The 25,207-nt window shown below is 39.9% G+C and overlaps 1 protein-coding gene across 1 annotated transcript in view; it reads left to right on the top strand.

Annotated features, from left to right (window-relative positions):
* LOC141128042 (uncharacterized) overlaps positions 1-25,207 on the top strand; it is a 728,240-nt gene that overhangs the window by 437,359 nt on the left and 265,674 nt on the right. The window contains 3 exon segments of the mRNA XM_073615085.1: positions 2,250-2,390; positions 3,499-3,717; positions 8,935-9,043. Coding sequence (XP_073471186.1) covers positions 2,250-2,390; positions 3,499-3,717; positions 8,935-9,043 — 469 coding nt within the window.

The raw sequence follows: 25,207 nt of genomic DNA on the forward strand, positions 1-25,207 counted from the left end.
CAGGGACTGATGTGAATGTGCAGTGTATATGTAAAGCGCTGCGTAAATTGACGGTGCTATATAAGTACCTGAAATAAATAAAATAAATAAATAAATATAGTGGAAGGATATGAGCCTAGGTGCATGGATAGTGGGGAAATGTCCAGGTAACTGCTTGCTAGAGTAATGGGTCTAAGATATAGCCATACATGGGATAACAACATATCTCACCACCTTGATCACGTTAACCGCATCACGCTTTACTGCATTGCAACACACCAGATCCAGGATCACCCACACAGCGCCAGCCTCCAACTATCCAAACTTCCGTCACGGATTCAGCATCCATTGGGTCATCTGCTAATGTCCATAGCAGCCGTCCTTGGGGAGACGTCACATGCATGATAATGATGAGTTTCGGTAGCCAATGACCGCTAACTTCCTCAGAGCGAGGAGAGGTTTACCTGCACCATCTTTAACCACTTCAGCCCCAAAAGGTTTTACCCCCTTAATGACCAGACCATTTTTTGCAAAATGGCACTGCGTTACTTTAACTGACAATTGAGCGGTTGTGCAACGCTGTACCTAAATAAAATTGATTTCTTTTTTTTCCCCACAAATAGAGCTTTTTTTTGTGGTATTTGATCACGTCTGCGGTTTTTATTTTTTGCACTATAAACAAAAAACAATATTTTTGTAAAAAATCTAATTTCTTCATCAATTTAGGCCAATATGTATTCAGCTACATATTTTTGGTAAGAAAAATCCCAATAAGCGTGTATTGATTGGTTAGTACAAAAGTTATAGCGTCTACAAACGATGCAATATTTTAATGGAATGTTTATCTATTTATTTTTTTACTAGTAATTGTGGCGATCAGTGATTTTTAGCGGGACTGCAACGTTGCGGCGGACAAATCAGACACCTAACTGACACTTTTGACATTTTTTGGGGGATCAGTGACACTAATACAGTATTCAGTGCTAAAAATATGCACTTTTACTGTACTAATAACACTGGCTGGGAAAGGGTTAACAAAAGGGGTGATCAAAGGGTTAAGTGTTCTCCTAGGGAGTGCTTTCTGGCTGTGTGGGGGTTGCTCTGACTGGATGAAGACAGAGATCGGTGTTCCAGCTTAGCAGGAACACAAGATCTCCATCTTCTTCCCTGTCATTATGGTGATCTGCCTTGTTTACATAGGCAGAATGCCGTTCTGCCTCTCTGGGGAACGATTGCGGATGACCAGCCGACACCAGGTCCGCCGGACCCGCTGATTGGCATCCCCTGTGTCGCCTGTGTATCAGCACCTGATCGCACCTCTGGCAACGTGCCACTCAGTAACTATTGCATGAAATGACATGCAGTTACGTGGTTTCGTGCAATAGACCTGACTTACCCCAGTAAGTATGCAGTAGGCATTTGGTAAGTGGTTAAATATAATTTCCTTAGTGTATTGATACCTTTTTACCACTAGATGTCCTACCACTTCTCCTCCACATTCATCACGCTATTATAGCTAAAATTCTACTGAGTGCTTACAAATCACAGTTTTAGCTAGGGAGAGTTCAGGTAAATTACAACAATGGGAAGTGGACTGAGAAATTCCTAATTAACAAAAGAGGTAGGGTAAAAAGGGTCAAAAAGAGAAGAGACCGATCTTAAAGATATAATCTACTGGGGGCAACTGGCGGGTGTTTTTTTTCACCAATTGAGTACAGTTAAAAATGACGAATTAAGAATCATGCCTCCATAAAAGGTTGTACACTACATTCATTGTTAAGGCCATTGGGAATTAAAGTTCCTGATCATAGACAACGTTGTCTTGTTTTTAACTCTTGCTTGGGTGAAGGCAATTATCTTTTGTTTGTTTTTGTAGTGTGAAATAATTCTTAATAAAGCTGTGATATTTTACTCGGCCAAGTGTAGACATTTATCTTCAATTTTTACATGCTTCTGGTAGTAGCTAAGAGCTTCAAACTGACAAAGTACTAAATGTCCAAAGCAAAGTCAAAGAAAAAATTGATTTGGTTAATGGAAAAAAGTGCCACAGCAGTAAAAGTTGATACTTTTCTGTAAATTTAAATTTGTGTTTTCCCAATGCATGCATTTTTTGTTATTGTTCCTTACCTTACCTATGTTTCCCATGTTTACTTCCACTGTATATACCAGTTATACAGAAAATGCTTTCTTTGCATCATTATAATGTTAAACATTTTTTGAATTTTATATCTATGACAGATAATAATGTATGCACCTGATTTGCTTTTCAGGAAATGGCCAACATTATCCTGGACTATCAAAAGAGCATAAAGGAACTGGAAAAAAAAAGTAGAGAATGTTTTTTTTCTATGCAGTTAAACAATCTAACCAGTGACATTAACATTATTGCTATTTCACAGGAAAAGAAAAAAGTAAGTGGTGTGCATAACAAATCCAGCATTGTTATATAATAATTTAATTAATTTGTATAGCACTGGACATACTGGCAGTGATTTATAGAAAAGATTAACCTCTTCATTAGTCCCAATTTGTCTTAGAAGGGATTTCAATCTTAATACTTTTTTAACTACTACAAACACAAACGGATTGCAAGAAGCAATGTAGATGCACACATTGCCATAGCCCATATATACTAAATGCAAAATCTCTAGTGATGGTAATTTAAAATTTGATTGATAATTTAGCACATACTTATTGTTCTCTATTGTCTTACTAAACAAGCCAGACACATTCTAGTATTTAGATTGTTATTGGACTTCAGGAGGATAGAGGCCCATGAAGAGACACAAAGGTATGCAGTGCAACAAGATGGAATCAAGATTTGAACTCCAATGTTGTAAGATTATGAGCTTAATCCCAAAGACCAAAATACTACTATATGAAAATAAGTGCTTGGTGGCAGTAACATTAAAAAAATGTGGAGCATTCAGTGATAGCTTGTACCCTTCCCAAGACATTTGTATTTTTAACTAATTGCAGTCACAGATCTTTGTAGCCGAACACTTCCATACACCTCAAGTATTATTAACAAGCACATGAAGGGTGCTAATCAGTTCAATGCCAGAAAATTCAAGTGAGGAATGTTGACTAATTTCTTTGAAACATAGGGGTTGATTTAAAAAGGCAAAGAGGTTGTTCACTTTGCAAAGGAAGTTGCACTTTGCAAGGGAATTTCCCCAGAGCTTGGTGAATGTGGTAAAATGTCACATTGCAAAGAATACCCACTCACATGCAAGGAAAATGATATTAAAAAAACAAAAAAAAACAAAAAAACAGCTGTTTTGCTTGCATGTAATGGGATAATGAAAGTTAGCAGTGCTTCACCTCATTCCCTAAGCTATAGAAAATTATCTTGCAAAGTGAAGCTTCCCTTGCAAGTTGAAAGTGAGCAGTCAATTTGCCTTTATTAAATTCACCCCTTATAACATGTAGACAATTTTTATTTCTACTGTCAGTGAACATAAAAAACACCTTTTAAGACAGAAATTTTACGTTGATATTTTTATTTTCCTTTTGAAGATTTCAAATGAGTTGGAGAAAGCCAGATTACACCTAAATGACCTGTTGCAAGTGAGAGGAACTTTGTACCCCATAGCTCATCAAGGGGCTGTCTTATATTCAGTCTTAAAGTCTCTGAGATCTTTGGCTCAGGAATATTATTTCACCTTTGATTTTTTCTTGAAACTATTTGACTCAGCCATTGATACAAAGAACAAGACCAAGGAATATGTTTTCCAGGTATGGTATGTTGCAGTCAATGTATTTGTACCTATTTGTAAAAGGTTGAAATTGATATCTTGAAAATTGGAAATGTTCCATTTTCCCTGTGTTAAAATTTATATTTCACCTATCTATAAAAATGTTACACTTTTTTTTTTTTTTTTTTTGGAGAAATTTGTGGAGAAATTATGCCATGCTAAACCTAAAATTGTTTCCAACAGAGGAAAGCTATGAATATAAATTTCCTTAAGGCAATGTCTCATTTCAGTTCTGCTGCATTTTGCCAGCTTTGCTTTGAGTCATTTTGCCTTTTCAACGTTTTTCACATTTTCCTTTTGCTTCACAATTCTTAGCACAAGTTTTTGTTCTAAAACTGAGAAAATGCCTTTCTCATTTTTTTCAAATAGGCCTCATTTGCACAGACTTAGGGCTTACCTTATGTACCACAATTCAAATAAAAATACAGATATCACTTTGAAGAAAACAGCAATTGCAGAAACACATGGCAGAAATTCATCAGTTCATTTCCACACATCTTTTAGATATTCATTTCTAATACCAAGGAATAACATACAATAGCTATCAAATAATATTGTATGGGCTATTGCTTCTTAAAGCAATATTATCTTAATTTTAAAGATTAAAAAAAAAACAGTAATAAAAATGAATGGTTATGCTTACATATCTCGCTATCGATTCTTTGCTCTGTTAATGAGTTACAGCCTCTGGCAAAATGTTTGGGTTGGATGCAGAAAATTCTTCTACAGAGGTGGCTCAAAAGAAGACAGGTGAGTATACTTCCTTTTTCAGGATGGATTTTCTTGAACAACGGTGCCAGGGACACTTTGCGACAACACTAGCTTCAGGCTGTAAACAATTGTGAATTTCAGTGAAGATGTTTATTAAAGACTATTAAGGGGAACAGGAAAAACATTTTGTAAGATAATGGGGTTGATTTACTATAGGCAAATAGGCATATGGTTTTTTTTAGCTTTGCAAAGGAATTTTCCCTTAGGTTAGTGAATGTGGTGAACATTCAATTTACATAGAAAGCCCAATCGCCTGTGGTTTTTGCTTCCACATTTATTCTACCTCTTTTTTTTTTTTTTTTATAGAGTGAACAGCCTGTTTGCCTTTAGTAATTAACACCAACATCCCTATTCATGAAAAATTAAGACTTTTAACAAACAACTCCTTTCCATGTGACATAATTATGTGCCTATGTTTGAATTAAACATTTTTAAGAGAAATGTATGCCTAAATAAAATAATAGAGTAAGTTAACATAGTATAGTGTAATAAGACCATTGTAATCTGTGTCTCCCAGATCTCCTCATAGAACGGGGAATAAGTAACTGTTTATAATAGTTCCTGTTTAGCATAGTCTTCCTTGGTTCCATCAAAATATACTGCAGTGTTGATCTGCTTGGTGTATGCCTGAGAACCTGTGGTCAGCATAAAGATGAAAGTGGGCAGTCTGGCACATGGTAATGTGTCTCAGCATCTCTGAAGATGTTCACATGAGTGCAGAAGCTTGAATATATTTACAGAGCACACCTCATAAAGGTATTCTCTTACAATATATATGCTCCAATTACATCTAGAAGTACCCCCCATTGCTACTATTGAAATCTCAAGAACACAGGTGAGAATTAGAGCTGCTTAACACCAAATGTGGTGGGACTACATTGGGCAGCTATTCCAGCACAGTCCCACAGCATGGACAAGGCAAAATGCCTTGTCTCCTATGTGCCCAGTTCACACCACTGTGTTGCAGTTTTGTGTGGGTATGATGCATGCAGTACTTTTTCAGCATAGTGCAGTGTGAGTGCCTCCCACCACGCAGCTGGCAATTGAACTTTATGATATGCATTATGCAATAAAGTTTGTTTTAAAAAAAATGGAAACAGTGGGATCTGCAGAGCTCAGTCAGATCGCACCACACACCAGCCTTTAAAGTACAGTATATTTTCACTTTTGCAGCCATATTGGGATAACACCTACTTTGTATTGGTTGCATGTCTTCATTCACTTAGCACTGTTTACCATTTTAAGCACTTTTTTTTTCTAACTCCAGCACTGAAAAATAAGACTTACGGTAGTTCTTTTTATTTATAAGGGGGCTTGGAACCTATTTTTGCCATAATGAAACCATATTTGTATTGTGCTGGAAGATTGCATTATAAGTTGTAGACTAGACTTGGACACTGGCTGTCCTTACAAAGGGTTAAAGATCTAGATGCTACGTTCTACATTGTATGTTAATGAGAGGCATGAGTATGTCCTAAATCTTTTTGGGACATATTCATGCTGAACTTGTTCAGAGGCGCTTGCAGTCTATCATAAAATCTTCTCCTAAGAAACACTTTAAAAGGTAAGAAACATGTTTTTTTTTTTATTTTTTTTAGGTATTCCATGTGATAGGGGACACAAATATATAGTGGTGTTCTCTCAAACTGGGCTGCAAATGTGGAAATATACTTTAACAACTTACGGACCGCCCATCGTGGATATACCTTGGCTGTTTGAAGAGGAATACCCTTGTTATGGCAGTAGATAGCTGCCATAACCCCAGTATCCTCTTCTTCAGGAGGCAGTCTGCTTTCAGATAAAAACGGTCTCTGTGGCAGATTCGCCGCAAGATCACTTTTATTGATGGCGGGAGAAGCCCACCCCCCTCCCGCCGCTCTTCGGTGGTCCCTGCCACCTACCGGAACCGCTGGTAGTGGCGGAGACAATCACATCCTCTCCCCTGTTTGGCTAGCTGCCAAATGAGGGGAAGATGGCCCCCACTCGGCTCCATAGCATTGACTGGCGGAAGCAACGTCAAACATCACTTCTGCCCAATGCTCTTAAAGGAGAATTTTTTTTTCAAATTACATTTTTTTAAATTGCATTTTAGTGTAAATATGAGATCTGAGGTCTTTTTGACCCCAGATCTCATATTTAAAGCGGGATTCTGGCCGTAAAAAAAAAAAAAAAAAAAAGATATATAAAAGTCAGCAGCTACAAACACTGTAGCTGCTGACTTTAAATAAGTACTTACCTGTCCTGGGTGCCTGCGATGTCGGCCACCCGAGGCCGACCCGTCCCTCGGCTCTCAGGTCCCAGCACCGCCATCCTAGATAAGGGAAACAGGCAGTGGAGCCTTGCGGCTTCACTGCCAGTTTCCTACTGCGCACGCACGAGCGGCGTGGCGCTCTGTGAATGGCCCCGTGGTGTTCTGGGAACACACACAGTTCCCAGAAGACAATGGGGCCACTCACCGAGGAGCAGAACACACGGTGGAATAGGAAGAGGCAGATTAGGAAGACTGCCTAGCAACAAGGGTTTAGGTAAGTTTATGTTTTTTTTAAATTTTTTTTAGGATTTTTGGTGAATTTTTTTTTTTTTTACAGGGTGGCCCTCCACTTTAAGAGGTCTTGTCATGCTTTTATTCTATTACGAGGGACGTTTACATTCCTTGTAATAGGAATAAAAGTGACCCATTTTTTTTTTCAAAAGGACAGTGTCAAAATAAAAAATAAAAAGTAAAATAAATAAGAAAAAAAAATAAAAATGTAAAGCCCCCCCGACCCGACGAGCTCACGCGCAGAAGGGAACGCATACGTGAGTAGTGCCCGCACATGAAAACAGTGTTCAAACCACACGTGTGAGGTATTGCCATGGTTGTTAAAGCGAGAGCAATCATTTTGGCCCTAGACCTCCTCTGTAACTCAAAACTGGTAACCTGTAGAAATTTTTAAATGTTGCCTTTGGAGGATTTTAAGGGTAAAAGTTTGTCGCCATTCCACGAGCGAGTGCAATTTAAAAGTGTGACATGTTGGGTATCAATTTACTTGGCGTAACATTATCTTTCACAATATAAAAAAAAAATGTGTTAACTTTACTGTTATCTTATTTCTTATCAAAAAAAGTGTATTTTTTTCCAAAAAAGTGTACTTGTAAGACCGCTGCGCAAAGACGGTGTGACAGAAAGTATTGCAATGACCGCCATTTTATTCTCTAGGGTGTTAGAAGAAAAAAAATATAATGTTTGGGGGTTCTAAGTAATTTTCTAGCAAAACAAAATGATTTTAACTTGTAAACCACGAGTCTGAAAAATAGACCTGGTCCTTAATGGGTGCTTACACTCCAGAGAAGCATCTATATTCCCTGAATTGCACCTTCCGTGCTGGAGAATTATTGATCATATGAACAGCTTGTTTTTTTGCACAGCAAACCTAATGATTACAGATTTATTTCAAAAAGCAATAATGCTACATACAAAGGACCTAAGGGATGAAATGCTGGTCAACTGTCTATATACCTGCTGCATCTATTATTTAGTCTTGTGTGGTTACAAATTAGTAAGGAAAATTTACCTACAACACTAAGCAAAGTTAATATGTTTTATTTTGCCATTAATTAATATCAGTTCTGTTTTTTAATGATCAATAAAAAGTAGTTGGACTATCTCACACTAGCTACTTTGTAGCAGCAATTTGTGACAACTTCATATCTTTCTGTTTATCCTCTCTGGCCAATTGTTGCTGGATACAAAGTTGATGATATAGCTGGTTACAGGCTAGGTTTTGCCATGGTCATTAGCAGCTGCATTGGATAACATAAGTAACTACTGAAGCTGACAATTATTTTGCTAGTTCAAACCGCTACAAAAATCAATCATTCCATAACTGTCTACATACCACTTGGAATTTCAGTTGCACAGATCTTTAATTGACTGCAATTCATTTTTTTTCTCCTAGCAACAGAAACACCAAGGAAAGAGATTTCTTAGCTGTTACAAATCAGTGCTACAAAATTGCCAGTGTGACGTGAGCTGTACTTCGGGTTTCCTGTGTTGAGCCTATAGGTTGTTTTGCTTAGAGCATGTGGACCAGCTACTAATCCAATACTAGCCTGTATACCCTTCCCTAGATAGGTGCTTCAATAAGGGGCCCTAAAAAATGGAAACTCCTGTTTTAAAAAAAGTTATTATGTACATGTGTGTTACTACAATTTGCACGGCAGTTTTGCTGCAGGTAATTCAACAAACCAGAACATTTACAAAGAATTGCCAAATAATGTAATCATACCTAAAACAGTGATTTCAGTAACTTGTTGCAGTAGGTGCTGTGAACTAAATATGTGTTGCAAGCAGTGCTCAACCATAAAAAGTTTAGTATATTTCTTTTCTTGACAAAACTAGTTTAGTGTAATATGATTTGTGTTTTCTTTAATTATGTGGCTTTAGATGAAGGAAACATCTACTGAAGACCCTTCCCTAATAGTTCCTCCCTCTAAACCTGACAAGCAGATGGATGAATCGGTATTAAACTACAAGGACACAGAGGAAACTGGAGGTACCGTAACAAGTAAAAGTATAACAAAGTGCCCAATGACACTTATTCAAGCTACTTAAAGTGGTAGTAAACCGCAAAAAAAACCCCCTGCGAGACAATGGTATAATGTGCTAGTATGCATCGCACACTAGCACATTATGAAATACTTACCTTAGAATGAACCCCTTCCAGGGGCGCCCTGTCAACGCTGAGAGAGCTGACATGTACCCCCGGCCTTTCTTCTGGGTTTGTGGGTGCTGTCAGTGGCTGGAGCAGCAATGACGTAACTCCCGTGCATGCACACAGTAGCCCTTGGTTCTGACAAGAAGCTCTAAAGGTCCGGAATAATATGCCGGACCTTCAAAGCACATGTGCTGCTGATGTCAGTGGCTGCATGCGGGATGAATATCTCCAGTGCACATATAGGAGATATTCATTTTACCTACATGTAAGCTCTATTATAGGCTTACCTATAGGTAAAAATCACGAATCGGGGTTTACAACCTCTTTAAAGTAACATTAAATACTGGTTTAAAAAAAACAAGCAAACAAATTCTATTTAGGTATGTATTCTTAACTCAAAAAAGTACCTTCTATTGCTCTCAGCCACCCCGAAATCTCTACATTTACATTGCTGTGATCTGATTTCCTTTTAGGGGTGGCTATGTTCATTCTCCATGGTTCTACTGTATGAAGGAACATAGCCACCCTCTCTTGCTTGCTTCTTAGATTGACTAGAAGATATGGACTGTGGACTATGGGATGTGTGGTGTGCATAGAATAGTTCACATGACATCAACTAACATGCACTAATCATTTCAAACATGTGGAAGCTAATGAAGGACATTACAAGGAGGCAAGAAAACACAGTAGGAAATTATTTCAAGAAAATAGATTGCAAGGCCATTAAGTAGTGGATGTGTAGGAATTATTTTTGGAGAATAAACATTTAGAGTCACTTAAAGCACAATATCTGTTTAAGGGCTTGTTCACATGTGTGCCAATACCATGTGCTTATATGGTAACTGCTCGTCAATGCCTGCCATGAATTTTACAATAGTACCACACAGTGCTGTTCACTCAGGAGCAGTAGTGTTGTGTTGTGTCCTGTTAAAAATTAAGCAGCATGTTGCTTTCTTCATAAGACATTGATGCTTGTCAACTGCTTCCATTGATTTCAATAGTGATGCTCTATAACCACACCTTACAGTGTTGCCAACCTACCAGACTGAAATTTATTGACATGACACCCAAAATTTATGGGCATCACCAAGTTTTTACCGGCAGTTCTAAAAGTTTCAGAATTACAGTTTTAAGTGCAAATTCCAGTGTTTAGGCTACAAATAAGTACAATATGCAATTAGCAATGTGATTTAAGGTAGATATTAAAGCAGGTCTTTAGTCATTTTTTCAACTTTCCATCTATTAAATCTTCTGCCCTTGTTGTTTTAACTTTGGATAGTAAAACATTTTTTTTCTGCCAGTAAATACCTTATACAGCCCACTTCCTGTTTCTTGTCTGGTAAAAGCCTAGGTGTATGACATCATGCACAGCTCTCTCTCTCACTCTCGTGTGAGTTTGCCAGGAAGGGTGGGGGGATGAGTCATAGGAGGGCAAATGAAAGCTGCAGGACTGCAGAGCTGGAGGTATGCCTTTGTGTGTCTGTGTAAATCCAGGAGGTGAACAGGCAGCAGCTTTAGCTGCCCACAGTTAAAATGGCTGCAGCCAGACTTAGTGGAGAGAGAATTCTGCAACATATTTGGCAAGTACAGAATCTATTCAGAATAGCAAAGATGTTTTTATTACAAATTATGTGAGCAGACTGCAAGTTCCTCTCTAAGGCAAAAAGCATATTTCCTATTTTATTTTCAATGTAGTAAGTATGTGCTCAGGGACAGGACTCAGGAGGGCAATACATTAGTATGGGTGATGCACACATCAAATTGACTCTCACAGTTATACTGACAGCAGTGTGCAGCTGCACAGATCACTGACACGACATGCCCCCTCCTGAGTCACAGTGACAGGTGGTCCCCTCAGTCCCCTCCAGTCCAAATAGCAGTGACAGTCCTGCTCCTGGTTTGCCTTTATTCTGTCCTGCAGTCCTGTACACAAGGTTCAAAGCTGCTCTGCTCAGCTCCCTTGCACCATGACATCGCACATGCTCAGATACTGCCTCCACCAGCCCCCCCGCCGGCACCGCCCGAACACACTATAGCAGGCACTTGGATGGCCTGGGCCGACTCCAGCCCGAGTTGCGCATGCGCAGTTCCGAGCCAAGTGTCACAAACATATTTTTTACTGGCAACCTTTTCCTCTTACTAGCATTTACTGGCAGTAGAAAAGTGCCCATTTTTTACTGGTTGCCAGTAAAAATACTGACAGTTGACACTGGCACCTTAACAGCAGATAGATCTTTTTTGGTGTGCTAGTGAAGAACTTATGAAGTGTTAGCTAGGCATTGGGGAGGATCCTGTATCCCAGAATGCACTGAGAAATAATAGAGAACAGTCAATTCCTGTTTGTACAGAACAGATGTGCGGTAACATTTTTTGCTTCTGTGTGCAGGCAAAAACTTTGAGACAGCCAGCAATACCGACAGTGAAATGTAGGAGCAGAGGCAGTGAGCATTATTTTCAGTGGTAAAGCTTTTTGTGTCAGCAGAAGACTTTATCAACAAGTGTCGGTATATGGAAGGTACAATGTCAGAAAGTGTCATGAAGGCTGATATTATTGTGTCAGTACTCAGAAGAGGTGGAACAGCACCCAGAATCATACAATCAAAGTATTCTGAGCTATTGTGACATGTACACATAATACTCAGTACTTGCGCTCATGCCGAGGGTATATAGTGAGAGGAAGTCCCAAATTGTTGTCTTTCCTAGAAAGGATTAATAACAACATTCCAAATCCACCACCTTGCTGCTCTCTGGATCAGCGGGCACTGAAGACTGTAATAACACTAAATGCACCAAATACAGTGGGAAGAACAAGTATTTGATACACTGCCGATTTTGCAGGTTTTCCTACTTACAAATCATGTAGAGGCCTGTAATTTTTATCATAGGTACTCTTCAACTGTGAGAGACAGATTCTAACACAAAAATCCAGAAAATCACATTGTATGATTTTTTTAAAATGTATTTGCATTTTATTGCATGACATAAGTATTTGATCACCTACCAACCAGTAAGAATTCCGGCTCTTATAGACCTGTTATTTATTCTTTAACCACTTGCTTACTGGGCACTTAAACCCCCCTCCTGTCCAGACCAATTTTCAGCTTTTAGCGCTGTCGCACTTTGAATGACAATTGCGCAGTCAACACTGTACTCAAATGAAATTTTTATCATTTTTTTTCCCACAAATAGAGCTTTCTTTTGGTGGTATTTGATCACCTCTGTGGTTTTTAGTTTTTGTTAAAAAAATTTAAAAAGACCGAAGTTTAAAAAAAAAAAAATTATATATTTTTTTATATTTTGTTATAAAATTTTGCAAACAGGTAATTTTTCTCCTTTATTGATGTACGCTGATGAGGCGGCACTGATGGGCACCGATGGGTGGCAGTGAAGGGCACTGATGGGTGGCAGTGATGGGCACTGATTGCTTACACTGATGGCAGCATTGCTAGGTGGCGCTGATTGGCACCACTGCTGGGCATTGATAGGTGGCACTTGTGGGCATTGATAGGTGGCACTTGTGGGCATTGATAGGTGGCACTGCTGGGCATGGTGGGCACTGCCAGATGGCAATGGCAGGTGGCACTGGCAGGCACAGATGAGGCATATGTGCCTCTTTCCTCTTTGGGACTATCCCTTTAATATAAGCCGGTGATCTGCTTTTTTTTCTCCTCGCGCTGTCAGCGTGAGGAGAAAAAAAAACGATTACTGAGCTTTTGTTTACATCATGTGATCAGCTGTCATTGGCTGACAGCTAATCACATGGTAAGGGGCCAGGATCAGCCCCTTACTCGGATCTGTGATCATTCGAGTCTCTGTGGCTCGGTGATCACAGCGTGCGCACAGCGCGCCCTGCAGGGTGAGCATGGTGCGCGTGCACAGGGGAGGACGTCTCATGACGGTGTCCCGGAAATTGAGGTCTGTGCTGTGGCCGTCATTCAAGCTATGAGTAAGCATTCACCATAAGTGCGAAACGCGTCAGCTGATCCCTGTACGTCCCTGCTGTAATGTCTTGTACATTCTACGATCCAGTTTTTTATCGATCAAGGCACTTGTTATCCAGTCCGGTGTGCTGCTATCCAGATCACTTTGCCTATCTCCGGACCTTTAAGTGGTTAAGAAGCCCTCCTGTTCTCCACTCATTACCTGTATTAACTGCACCTGTTTGAAATCATTACCTGTATAAAAGACACCTGTCCACACACTCAATCATACAGACTCCAACCTCTCCAAAATGGCCAAGACCAGAGAGCTGTGTAAGGACATCAGGGATAAAATTGTAGACCTGCACAAGGCTGGGATGGGCTACAGGACAATAGGCAAGCAGCTTGGTGAGGAAACAACTGTTAGTGCAATTATTAGAAAATGTAAGAAGTTCAGACTGTGGTCCCAGCTCTCTTCAGGTCATTTACCAGGTCCTGCCGTGTACTTTTAGATTCCGTCTCTCACAGTTGAAGAGTACCTATGATAAAAATTACAGACCTCTATGTGCTTTGTAAGTAGGAAAACCTGCAAAATCGGCAGTATATCAAATACTTGTTCTTCCCACTGTACATCACCTAGCTGCTACCTGGATCAGCGGGCACTGAACACTGTAAACATGAGCAAAAGAAAAGCACACATAGGCTCTGGTGCAAAACCTTTTGTATTAAATAAGAAGAAATCAATAAAATCAATGCACTCACAAATGTAGGTGAGGCTAGGTCATCCAAAATGACCCCAAAAAAAGGTTTTGCACCAAAGCCTGCATGCTCTTCTCTTTTGCTTATGTTGAGCTATTGTGACGCATACCAAAAAACAGATCTTGCAACAAGTCACCCAGCAGGTATTATTATTAGGCTGGGAAAAACATGGCTACTGTTTTTCATTTTATATAATTACTGCTAATATATCCTAAACCAACATATCAAATTAGATCATTTCCTCTACATCACTTCCCCCTTAAGCACTTCCCACTATAAAAGCAACGCTTCCATGGCCATATATTGAGCATTCTTGAAGTATTTTCGCTTCATAAACACAAAGAAAACACGTCATAAATACATCATAAATGCCATAGGAGCATAATGAGCATTGCTTCCTTCTTCACAATCAACACACGTGTGAATGAGCCCTAAGAGTCTTCAGATAAGGGATACAATTCTCTAAAGACCCAAAAGTACATATTTCCAGTAGAGGTGGTGAGTCAATCAACAGTAAGTGAATTTAAACATGTTTGGGATAAAAAAACAAACAAAAAAAAAATCATCAAACAAATAACCCCCCTCCTCTCCCAATTTTTTTTTTTTAAAAAGGAACATATTATATTGACCAGTTGGTCTTTTTCTGCCTCACCCTTCAGTTTTTCTATGTTCCATACTGTTCTGGGGAAGTAACTTCACTTAAAGTGAAGCAATAGGTTCAGATTCTGTTGCCTTGAATGAGACAAAGGATGGCAAATTCATTTGACACTTCCTGCATGGGCATTCTGCTACTAGGTATATTTTACTATGTGTTCATGAAGCTGCATATATGGGCAGACATAAATATTCAGGAATATTTATGAAAGTATGAGAGGCCAGCAGGCTGGATTGATGGAAAATTCATATTAGCTGAAGCCTAAGGTGGCCTAGTAGTCTGCTTTTTGTTTCCCTTACATGTTACATTCATCTTATGTAAGCCTTTAAGGAAGTACAATAGTATATGTACATATTTACGAAGGAGGTCATCCAGTGTCTTGTAGTACGTGTGCAAAAGCAACCAGAGATTTTCTCAACAATCTACACCATTTACAGTTCAATTGCCTTAGGTGACATACAAAGCAAGTTACAGTCAACAGAATTTCATTCTTAATGTACCACACTGTATCAAAGTAAAAAGCATTGTTAATAGAAAAAGTAACCGTGGGTGCTGTATCCTATGAATTCTGTAAAAAAAATATTTAAATATGTATGTATTCTAACCTTTCCACACTCTGTCCAAAACTAATTTAAAAAAAAGTTTTGGCTCAACACAACAGTTTAATAGTAGGGTTAAGCTACAGTGCCTTGCAAAACTATTCACCCCCCTTGGCTTTTTAACCTATTTTGTTACATTACAGCCTTTAGTTCAATGTTTTTTTAATCTGAATTATATGTGATGGATCAGAACACAATAGTCTAAGTTGGTGAAGTAAAATTAGAAAAATATATACGTAAAACTATTTTTTAGAAATAAAAAACTGATAATTGGCATGTGCGTATGTATTCACCCCCTTTGTTACGAAGCCCATAAAAAGCTCCGGTGCAACTAATTAACTTCAGAAGTCACATAATTAGTGAAATGATGTCCACCTGTGTGCAATCTAAGTGTCACATGATCTGTCATTACATATACACACCTTTTTTAAAGGCCCCAGAGGCTGCAACACCTAAGCAAGAGGCACCACTAACCAAACACTGCCATGAAGACCAAGGAACTCTCCAAACAAGTAAGGGACAATGTTGTTGAGAAACAAGTCAGGCTTAGGTTATAAGAAAATATCCAAATCTTTGATGATCCCTAGAAGTGCCATCAAATCTATCGTAACCAAATGGAAAGAACATGGCACAACAGCAAACCTGCCAAGAGAGGGCCGCACACCAAAACTCACAGACCGAGCAAGGAGGGCATTAATCAGAGAGGCAGCACAGAGACCTAAGTTAACCCTGGAGGAGCTGCAAAGTTCCACAGCAGAGACTGGAGTATCTGTACATAGGACGACAATAAGCCGCACACTCCATAGAGTTGGGCTTTATGGCAGAATTGCCAGAAGAAAGCCATTACTTTCAGCACATGGCACATTTTGAGTTTGCAAAAAGGCATGTGGGAGACTCCCAAAATGTATGGAGGAAGGTGCTCTGGTCTGATGAGACTAAAATTGAACTTTTTGGCCATCGAAGAAAACGCTATGTCTGGCGCAAACCCAACACTTCACATCACCCAAAGAACACCATCCCCACAGTGAAACATGGTGGTGGCAGCATCATGCTGTGGGGATGTTTTTCAGCAGTCGGGACTGGGAAACTGGTCAGAGTTGCGGAGAAGATGGATGGTGCTAAATACAGGGATATTCTTGAGCAAAACCTGTACCACTCTGGTATGATTTGAGGCTAGGACGGAGGTTCACCTTCCAGCAGGACAATGACCCCAAACACACCGCTAAAGCAACACTTGAGTGGTTTAAGAGGAAAAATGTAAATGTGTTGGAATGGCCTAGTCAAAGTCCAGACCTCAATCCAATAGAAAATCTGTGGTCAGACTTAAAGATTGCTGTTCACAAGCGCAAACCATCCAACTTGAGGGAGCTGGAGCAGTTTTGCAAGGAGGAATGGGCAAAAATCCCAGTGGTAAGATGTGGCAAGCTCATAGAAACTTATCCAAAGTGACTTGGAGCTGTGCTAGCCGCAAAAGGTGGCTCTACACACTTTGCACATTGACTTTTTCTGTTATTTTGTCCTATTTGTTGTTTGCTTCACAATAAAAAAAAAACATCTTCAAAGTTGTGGCCATGTTCTGTAAATTAAATGATGCAAATCCTCAAACAATCCATGTTAATGCCAGGTTGTGAGGCAACAAAACACGAAAAACTCCAAGGGGGTGAATATTTTTGCAAGGCACTGTATAAAACTGGGTGCAAATATGGAGCTGTTGTTCATACAGTACATAGCATATCATAACATAAATACAGTGTAGTATAGCATGTTGTAGCTTTGGATTCCTTGTTCCATTTGCTCCAGTACTCTGGTTGTCATAAATTATCCATACAGTTTACTTGTTGAATACATATTTTGTTTTTCTAAAGACTGATAAAAGATTTCAATAACTATAAAAATAAATTAATCTTCTAAAGCCATCAATGTGTTTATTTATCAAATGCATGTATGGTTTTTTAATGTCTTAGTTACCAGCAAAACACAGAACAGATATTTGGCAAATTTACATTGCAGCAGTAACATCCAAATAAATAATTGTCCAGGAGATTCATCACATAGAGTGTTTAAACAGAAAATTAGTTCTCATATACAGTCACTCAAAGGAACATCTTGGATATAATTATACACATGATAGAAAATGCTGCTAGAAGACCAGACTCAAGCTGAGTTAATGGTGTGCAGCTGCTGACCACTTCTCAATTCCATGTAATGAGCCATTGTATGTGCCCTAGAGACACACTACCCAGTGTTTAGGAATAAGCTAGCAGAAAAAATGCTAGGGCATTGACTGAGCAAAACTGCTCTGGCAGATAATAAAGGCTGGTACTGTCAGACATGTGTCCACCAGAGTGTTAAATCCATGTATCTGATGGACTATGTCCGATATTTTGAGCATGGGCCATTTCTGGAAACAATGTTCTTGTAATTTAAATAATAATCATTAACTGACTAAAGCCTAAATTTCTTCCATGGCAGACTCTCATATTTTTTATATCCAAATGTCCCTTCAAATATACAGTAGATGATCTATAAGTACCAGTGCATGCATATCTTGAACTTCATCACATAAAAACGCATACTATTGCTGTACAGGAAAAAGAGCAGTAATGTTGTATTAATTACTGTAACTGGTTATAGATTAGATGATTAGATTAGATGTTATAGATGATTAGATTACTTGAAAAAAAGCAACAAGCGTATTTGTTTTAAAGAAACCTATTTCTAATTGCCATTTACAGTAAACTGATTGTTGCATTCTGTTACACAATGGAGAATGAATGCTGCTATCTATTCTGTGCAGGATGCTTTAGTATTTACTATATACTGTGCCTGCATTTTATGTCATCTATAAAATGATGGGGTCGCTGTGGAGTATGTGGTATCTTTAAGACTATGTTCACACGACATACCAATGTTAGCTGGCGGTGAGAATCAGTAGATTCTTGCTGGAGGAGCTACAAGCTGCATGGACACAGTAGGGTTGATTTACTAAAACTGGGAAGTACAGCATCTTATGCAGCTCTGCATAGAAACCAATCATCTTCCAGGATTTTGTGTTAAACCTTAATTAAACAAGCTGAAGTTAGCAGCTGATTGGCTGCCATGTACAGCTGCACCAGATTTTGCACTCTCCAATTTTAGTAAATCAACCCCAGTGTGTGCAAAAAGCAGCAGCTATAGGAGGTAGCTGTCAGTTTTGTACTCTGTACAAATCAATGACCAGTACCGCTGCTTTTCACATGTAGCCATTCAACCAAGTAGTTACATGCAAATACAGCCCCTGACCCAGGACGCAGGCAGTGTGCAGCCAGGGACAGCGTTTCTGCTGGCAGCACACAAACTGGCCTCAGCTAATTATCCAGTTTATATGTTGCCATAGCACAGAGTGCATCCAGAGGCAACATTTAGTTCACCACCAGTTGCCCATGGGAATGTAGCCTAAGAGCGTTATCTGCATAACTCTGAAAAGAACAACCCTAATAGGATGAGAGACCGGACACATGGCAGCTTAATGGGTCATGTGACCTTGCATCCTTCTCGTTCTAGAGCTCCCTGCCCCACCAATCTTTTTCAGTCAATTTCATGTGTGCATCATCCATTCTAATGTATTGCCCTCCTGAGTCCCGTCCCTGAGCTACTTACTTACTATATCGAAAATAAAATAGGAAACTTACCTTGTCCCCAAGATTCTGCGATGTCCCCCGCAGTGTCCGTGGGCTCCGTCCTAGTCCAAAGTCTCTCTGTGCCAGGCTCCGTTCCCTGCGAGCGTCCCGACGCACGGGGGTGGAGCCTGGCAGCAAATTCAAAAAATTGTAAAAATTATAACACATACAGTACTGTAATCTTACAGATTACAGTACTGTATGAAATTATTTCACATCCCTTTTGTCCCCAGTGCTTTGGTCCATGCCCTGCATGCAGTTTTATAATATATATACTGTTCTTTCTGCCTGGAAACTGGAGATTGTCCAAAGCAACCAAAAAGTGTCCCTTTACGGCAAAAGTGGCTTTAGACCAGCTAGAAAACAGCGATAGTAAATTCGAACACTTGCAGAATTGAGCAATAGTGATTTATGGAGAAATTAATTGTATTATTATTATTTTATTTTTTTTTTAATTATTTATATTTATTTATTATATTATAATTTATGTTTTTGTGTTTCAAACTTTATCATACCCGGGATATCTACTAGACTCTTGTTTGGACAGATTTAAATGTGTTATTGTTAAGAATTACAGGCCTACAATATAAAACGCCAAATTTCCATGCAAAATAATTGTACCGCTTTCAGCACCTAAAATCCGAAATTGGATTTACACAGACACACAGAGGCACACCTCCAGCTCATCCCCCCCTCCCTTTCTGGCAAACTCGCATGAGAGTGATAGAGAAAACTGTGCATGCTGTCATAAGCCTAGGCTTTTTACCAGACAATAAACAGGAAGTGGGCTGTATAAGGTATTTACTGGCAGAAAAAAAAAAAGTTTTACTAACTAAAGTTAAAACAACAAAGGCAGAAGATTTAATAGATGAAAAGTTGAAAACATGAATAAAGGTCCACTGTAATATCTACCTTAAATCACATTGCTGATTGCATATTGTACTTATTTGTAGCCTAAATATTGAAATTTTCACTTAAAACTGTAATTTTGTAACTTTTGAAACTGCCAGTAAAAGCTTGGCTGTGCCAGTAAATTTTGGGTGTTGTGTCAGTAAATTTCAATCTGGTAGGTTGGCAACACTGGAGCACAAGAAGTTTTCAGTTTACAGGATTTCTTACAGGATTGATAGTTTTTTATGCACGTATCCAACAGATATAATGAAATGCTTTAAATGCTTTAAATGGTATATTTAACAGACCAGAAGGAAGGAAATAGGATATGTTTATTGTTAGGGTTTGCATACCATTTAAGTACCCTAGTACTGTATGTGCAAGCATTTTCTCTATTCTATATTTGTGTATGGTTCTCACTGTTACTTGACTTAAAGGTTTTAGTGTATTAAAGTGAAACTAAACCTTCCTATCCTTTACAGCCAAGGAAGCTGCCATCTTACTCTCTGTTTGATTTGTAATGACCATGGTGCTGCACATGTGATCAACTATGACACCATCCTTTTGGCCATTTGATGGTTGCACAGTTTGCTTGACAGCTAACATGAGCAATTTAGTAACTATAAAGCCGCGTACACACGGACGGACTTTTCGACCAGACTGGTCCGATGGACTTTCAATGGACTTTTGACGGACTTCCGACGGACTTTTTAACTAACGGACTTGCCTACACATGATCACACCAAAGTCCGACAGATTCGTACATGATGACGTACACCGGACTAAAATAAGGAAGTTGATAGCCAGTAGCCAATAGCTGCCCTAGCGTCGTTTTTTGTCCGTCGGACTAGCATACAGACGAGTGGATTTCTGGGTCCGACGTAAAGATTTGAAGCATGTTCCAAATCTAAAGTCCATCAGATTTTCGACTGGAAAAGTCCGCTGAAGGTCCGATGAAGCACACACACGATCGGATTGTCCACCGGACTCGGTCCGTCGGACCAGTCCGGTCAAAAAGTCTGCCCGTGTATACGCGGCTTCAGCCTGGTTTCACATGGGCGTTCCATTTTTTAGTTTAGTTCAGTCATGTTTTTTTTGTAAAAAAAGGATCAAAGACGGATACGGATGTGAATTTTTACATCTGTTTTCATGTCCCTTGACATCCATTTTTTACCAAAAAAAAAAAATTACTGAACTGAACTTCAAACACTGTATATAGCTGGTTGCTGAGGAGGGGCCTGGGAAGCTGGCCACCGCGTCCTTAACAGCTAATGAGTAATCAGCTGTAATGTGAAAAAAAATTGCAGACAAGAAAAAAAATCCCAAAAAAATTGCATGGGGCCCCTCCCCAGGTCCATACCAGGCCCTTCAGGATTTTTAAAAAAATGGTGTGGGGTCCCTCCCGAAATTCATACCAGATCCTTATCTGAGCATGCAGTCCGGCAGGTCAGGAAAGGGAGGGGACGAGCGAGCGCCCCCCCCTTCTGAACAATACCAGTCCGCATGCCCTCAACATGGGGGGATGGGTGCTTTGGGGCGGGGGGCTTTTCCCGACAACCCTGGCCGGTGGTTGTCGGGGTCTGCAGGTGGGGGCTTATCAGAATCTGTAGGCTTCCTTTAACAAGGGGGCCCTCAGATCCCGCCCCCCCATGTAAATGGGTATCGAGTACGTCGTACCCCTACCCATTCACCACAAAAGCAGTGAAAAGTGAAAAAACACAAGAGCTGGTTTTTGACAAGTCCTTTATTAATAGCTTTAAACTGTCTTCTCTCACCGCCGTCTCTCCTGTACCATCTCTCCCACCGCCATCTCTCCCAGTGCTGTCTTCTCCTGCCGCCGTTTCTCCCGATGGTGCCGTCTCTCCCATCGCGTCTTCTCCCGCTGCTGTATTCTTCCTCACCGCCGGTTACCCGCAAAAAAAAGGCAGTGGGAGAAGACAGCAAAGAGAGAGAAGGCGGTGGAAGAAGACAGCTCGTGGAGAGACGGCGGCGGGAGAAGAAGGTTCAGGAAGAGACGGCAGTGGGAGAAGGCAGCTCAGACCTATTAATAAAGGACTTGCCAAAAACCGTCTCTTGTTTTTCTTAACTGCTTTTTTGGTGAATGGGTAACCCATTCACATGGGGGGGTGCCGGGATCTGGGGGCCCCTCTGTTAAAGGGGGCTTCCAGATTTTGATAAGCCCCCAACCACAGACCCTGACAACCACCAGCCGGGGTTGTCGGGAAGAGGACCTTGTCCCCATCAACATGGGGGTAAGGTGCTTTGTGGTGAGGGGCGCAGAGCCCCCCTGCCCCAAAGCAACCACCCCCCCATGTTGAGGGCATGCGGACTGGTATGGTTCAGGAGGGGGGGCGTTCGCTCGGCTAATCCCTTTCCTGACCAGCTGGGCTGTATGCTCGGATAAGGGTCTGGTATGGAGTTTGGGGGGACCCTATGCCATTTTATTTTATAATTTTGCCGTGGGGGGGTCCCCTCTGAACCCATACTAGACCAGAAGGGCCTGGTATGGACTTGGGGGGGGGACCCATGACTTTTTTTGCAATTTTTTTTTTGCTGGCAATTATTTTTTTTTTTATATGCAGCTGTCAGCGGGGAACCCCGCTGACAGCTGATGACTCATCGGTTCTTAAGGATGCAGTGGCTGGCTTCCTGGCCCCCTCCTTAGCAACCAACTATATACAGTGTGTTTAATGAGGGAAAAAAAAGGGTTTAAAAACAGAAGTCAGCGGATCGGATGTAAGCAGATCGTCTGCTAACATCTGTTTTTAGTCTGTTCCGTTTTTTTTTAAAGGAAGAAAAATAGGGTTTTCTTCTGTCTTAAAAAATGGAGCTTAGCGGAAACGGATGTCAGCAGATGTCAGCAGATGATCATCCGCTAACGTCCGCCCCCCATAGAGATACATGTATTTTCCTTTTTCATCTGTCAACGGATGGAGGAAAAATGGACATACGGAATGCCCTTGTGAAAGGATCCCTACAATTATCATTCAAGGAAGGCCTTGAAAGTAATGCCACGTACACATGGCATTGGCGTTCGATGGGAGCTTGTTGTCGAAAATTGTGTGTGAAGGCTCCATCGGACATTTTTTGTCAGAATTTCCGACAAAAATTTGAGAGCTGGTTCTCAAATTTTCCGACAACAAAATCCGTTGTCAGAAATTCCGATCGTGTGTACACAATTCCGACGCACAAAATTCCACGCATGCTCGGAATCAATCAGAAGAGCCGCACTGTCTATTGAACTTCATTTTTCTCGGCTCGTCGTACATGTTGTACATCACTGCGTTCTTGATGTTCAGAATTTCCGACAACATTTGTGTGACCGTGTGTATGCAAGACAAGTTTGAGCCAACATCCATCGGAAATAAATACAGGATTTTGTTGTCGGAATGTCCGATCGTGTGTACGCGGCATAACTGTTTTGGGAAACAGTTAAATTGGTGAGTTTAGTTCTGCTTTAAGGACCCATTCACACGTGTGTAGATGCTCATTAACAAGCCTTTAGCATTTATGATGTGTTTTTGTTGTGTTTATGAAGCGTTAAAAAAGCTTAAAAAATGCTTCATAAATGTCCATGAAAGTGTAGCTTTTCTAGTGGGAAGTTCCTAAAGGGGAAGTGATGTAGAGGAAATGACCTACTTTGAGAAGTGGTTAGGTTATGGTGTGATAGTAAAAATTTTTGTGATTTTTCTACAAGATGGATTCGTGTAATTTGATCTCCTTGACACTATGCTTGGTCCATATAAACTTCGCTGAAACAAAAAGCTTTATCTCCTAATAATAATGCTCAGTGTCTCTGCTCCTGCTTGGCAATGTCAGTACAGCTGCTCTGTCCTAGTTCTCTATTATTTACCAGTGCATTCAGGGATACAGGAAACTCCACTGCCCCCGCCCCCAGCATCCAGCTAACACTTTATAAATTCTTCATTACACACCATAAATACTATAGGTGCTGTTAAGGCTCGGTAAGGCTCCTGTGTGAATAGCTCTGTGTGGTGCCATTGTAATATTCATGGCAGGTGTTGAAGGGCAGTTATGAGGCTTTAAAAATGCTGAATAAATACGGTATAAACACAGGGTATTGACACATGTGTGGCCGAGCTCTAAGTGCCTTAAAAATGTAACCATTCTTTTTTTCTTTTCTCGTATATATACGAGGGTTCTTCAAAAAGTTGCCGCACTTTTTTTTAACTCTAATAAATATAAAAATGTGCAGGCACTTTTTGAATACGCCTCGTATATAGTTAACCTGCAAAGAGAAAATAAGAAGGATGGGACTTTCCATTTTGTTAATACCTTTAAAGATTCTCCCTCTAGTTATTTGTCTAGAGCCTTTTATATTTTTCATGTTAGTTTTTCAGAGCAATAGTACTATTCACACTATCCTCCTTCTTAACCAAGCCATGAGAATTCAGTTCAAAACAGAGCATAGAAAAAATTGCGCTAGGCTGCCTCCCAGACCACTATCTAGTAATCTTTTACATACTAATATGATAATATTAATTGCATATAGCAGAATATTTCGCTGAAATATGTAAACTAGCTCCCAGCACCAATGTTTTTGCAACATTATATTAAGCTCTTAGGCAATTATGTTTCATCCTTGTTTTTTTTTATGGAAACAGGAGATATTCAGCTTGAAATTGATTGAAATTATTTTATAAACAACTTCGTAGTGCCTTAGTTGTGTTCATTAAAATACCTCATATGGATCATGCTGTTTGGTAGACAAGATTTATGAGTTGGATGCAGTACACATGAAGCACTAATGGTTTGGAGATGTTCAAATGCCATTAGTTAGTGATTGCCATGCTGTGCTTCTAGGTCCTTTGTTTTTAATGTGTGGACAAACTTCAAAAATTTTTTGGAAGGATTTTAAATTTCAGTAGGAAGCTGTTTCCAGAATTAAGGTAAAAAACCTGAGTACAGCTCCCCTCTCATACTTATCTGAGCCTGATCTCAATGCAGCACTGTGCACGAGATCAACGTCTCTCTTCACTCTCTCCCTCCTCATAGGCTCAGAAATTGCATTGGCTCCAGCTGCTGTCAATCACAGCTAGTGAGGAGGGAGCAGGGGGCATGGTCAAGGCTTGCTCTGTGTGCCAAAGTGGCTTGCTGTGGTGGGCAATGGGCAGGTGGGAGGAGCCAGGAGCATAGCCAGGGGAATCTGAGAAGAGGAGGACTGGGGCTGCTCTGTGCCATACCATGACACAGAGCAGATGAGTATGACATGTTCGTTATTAAAAAAAAATGATTTATAATTACTTTTTGTGTGGTTGGTCTTCCATAATTCTATTATAATAAATACAGGGATTTTTAGATTACCCACTACAGTGAGAAAACGCTAAATTTACAGTTATTCTACTTTACTTCTTATATACTTGAATCATGAGAAATCAGAGCTAAGCAGAACTATCGTGTATACACCTCACATTTTTGTAAATATTTTATTATATCTTTTCATGTGACAACACTGAAGAAATTACACTTTGCTACAATGTAAAGTAGTGAGTGTACAG

This window comes from Aquarana catesbeiana, linkage group LG02, assembly GCF_042186555.1.
Source record: "Aquarana catesbeiana isolate 2022-GZ linkage group LG02, ASM4218655v1, whole genome shotgun sequence".
NCBI lineage: Eukaryota > Metazoa > Chordata > Amphibia > Anura > Ranidae > Aquarana > Aquarana catesbeiana.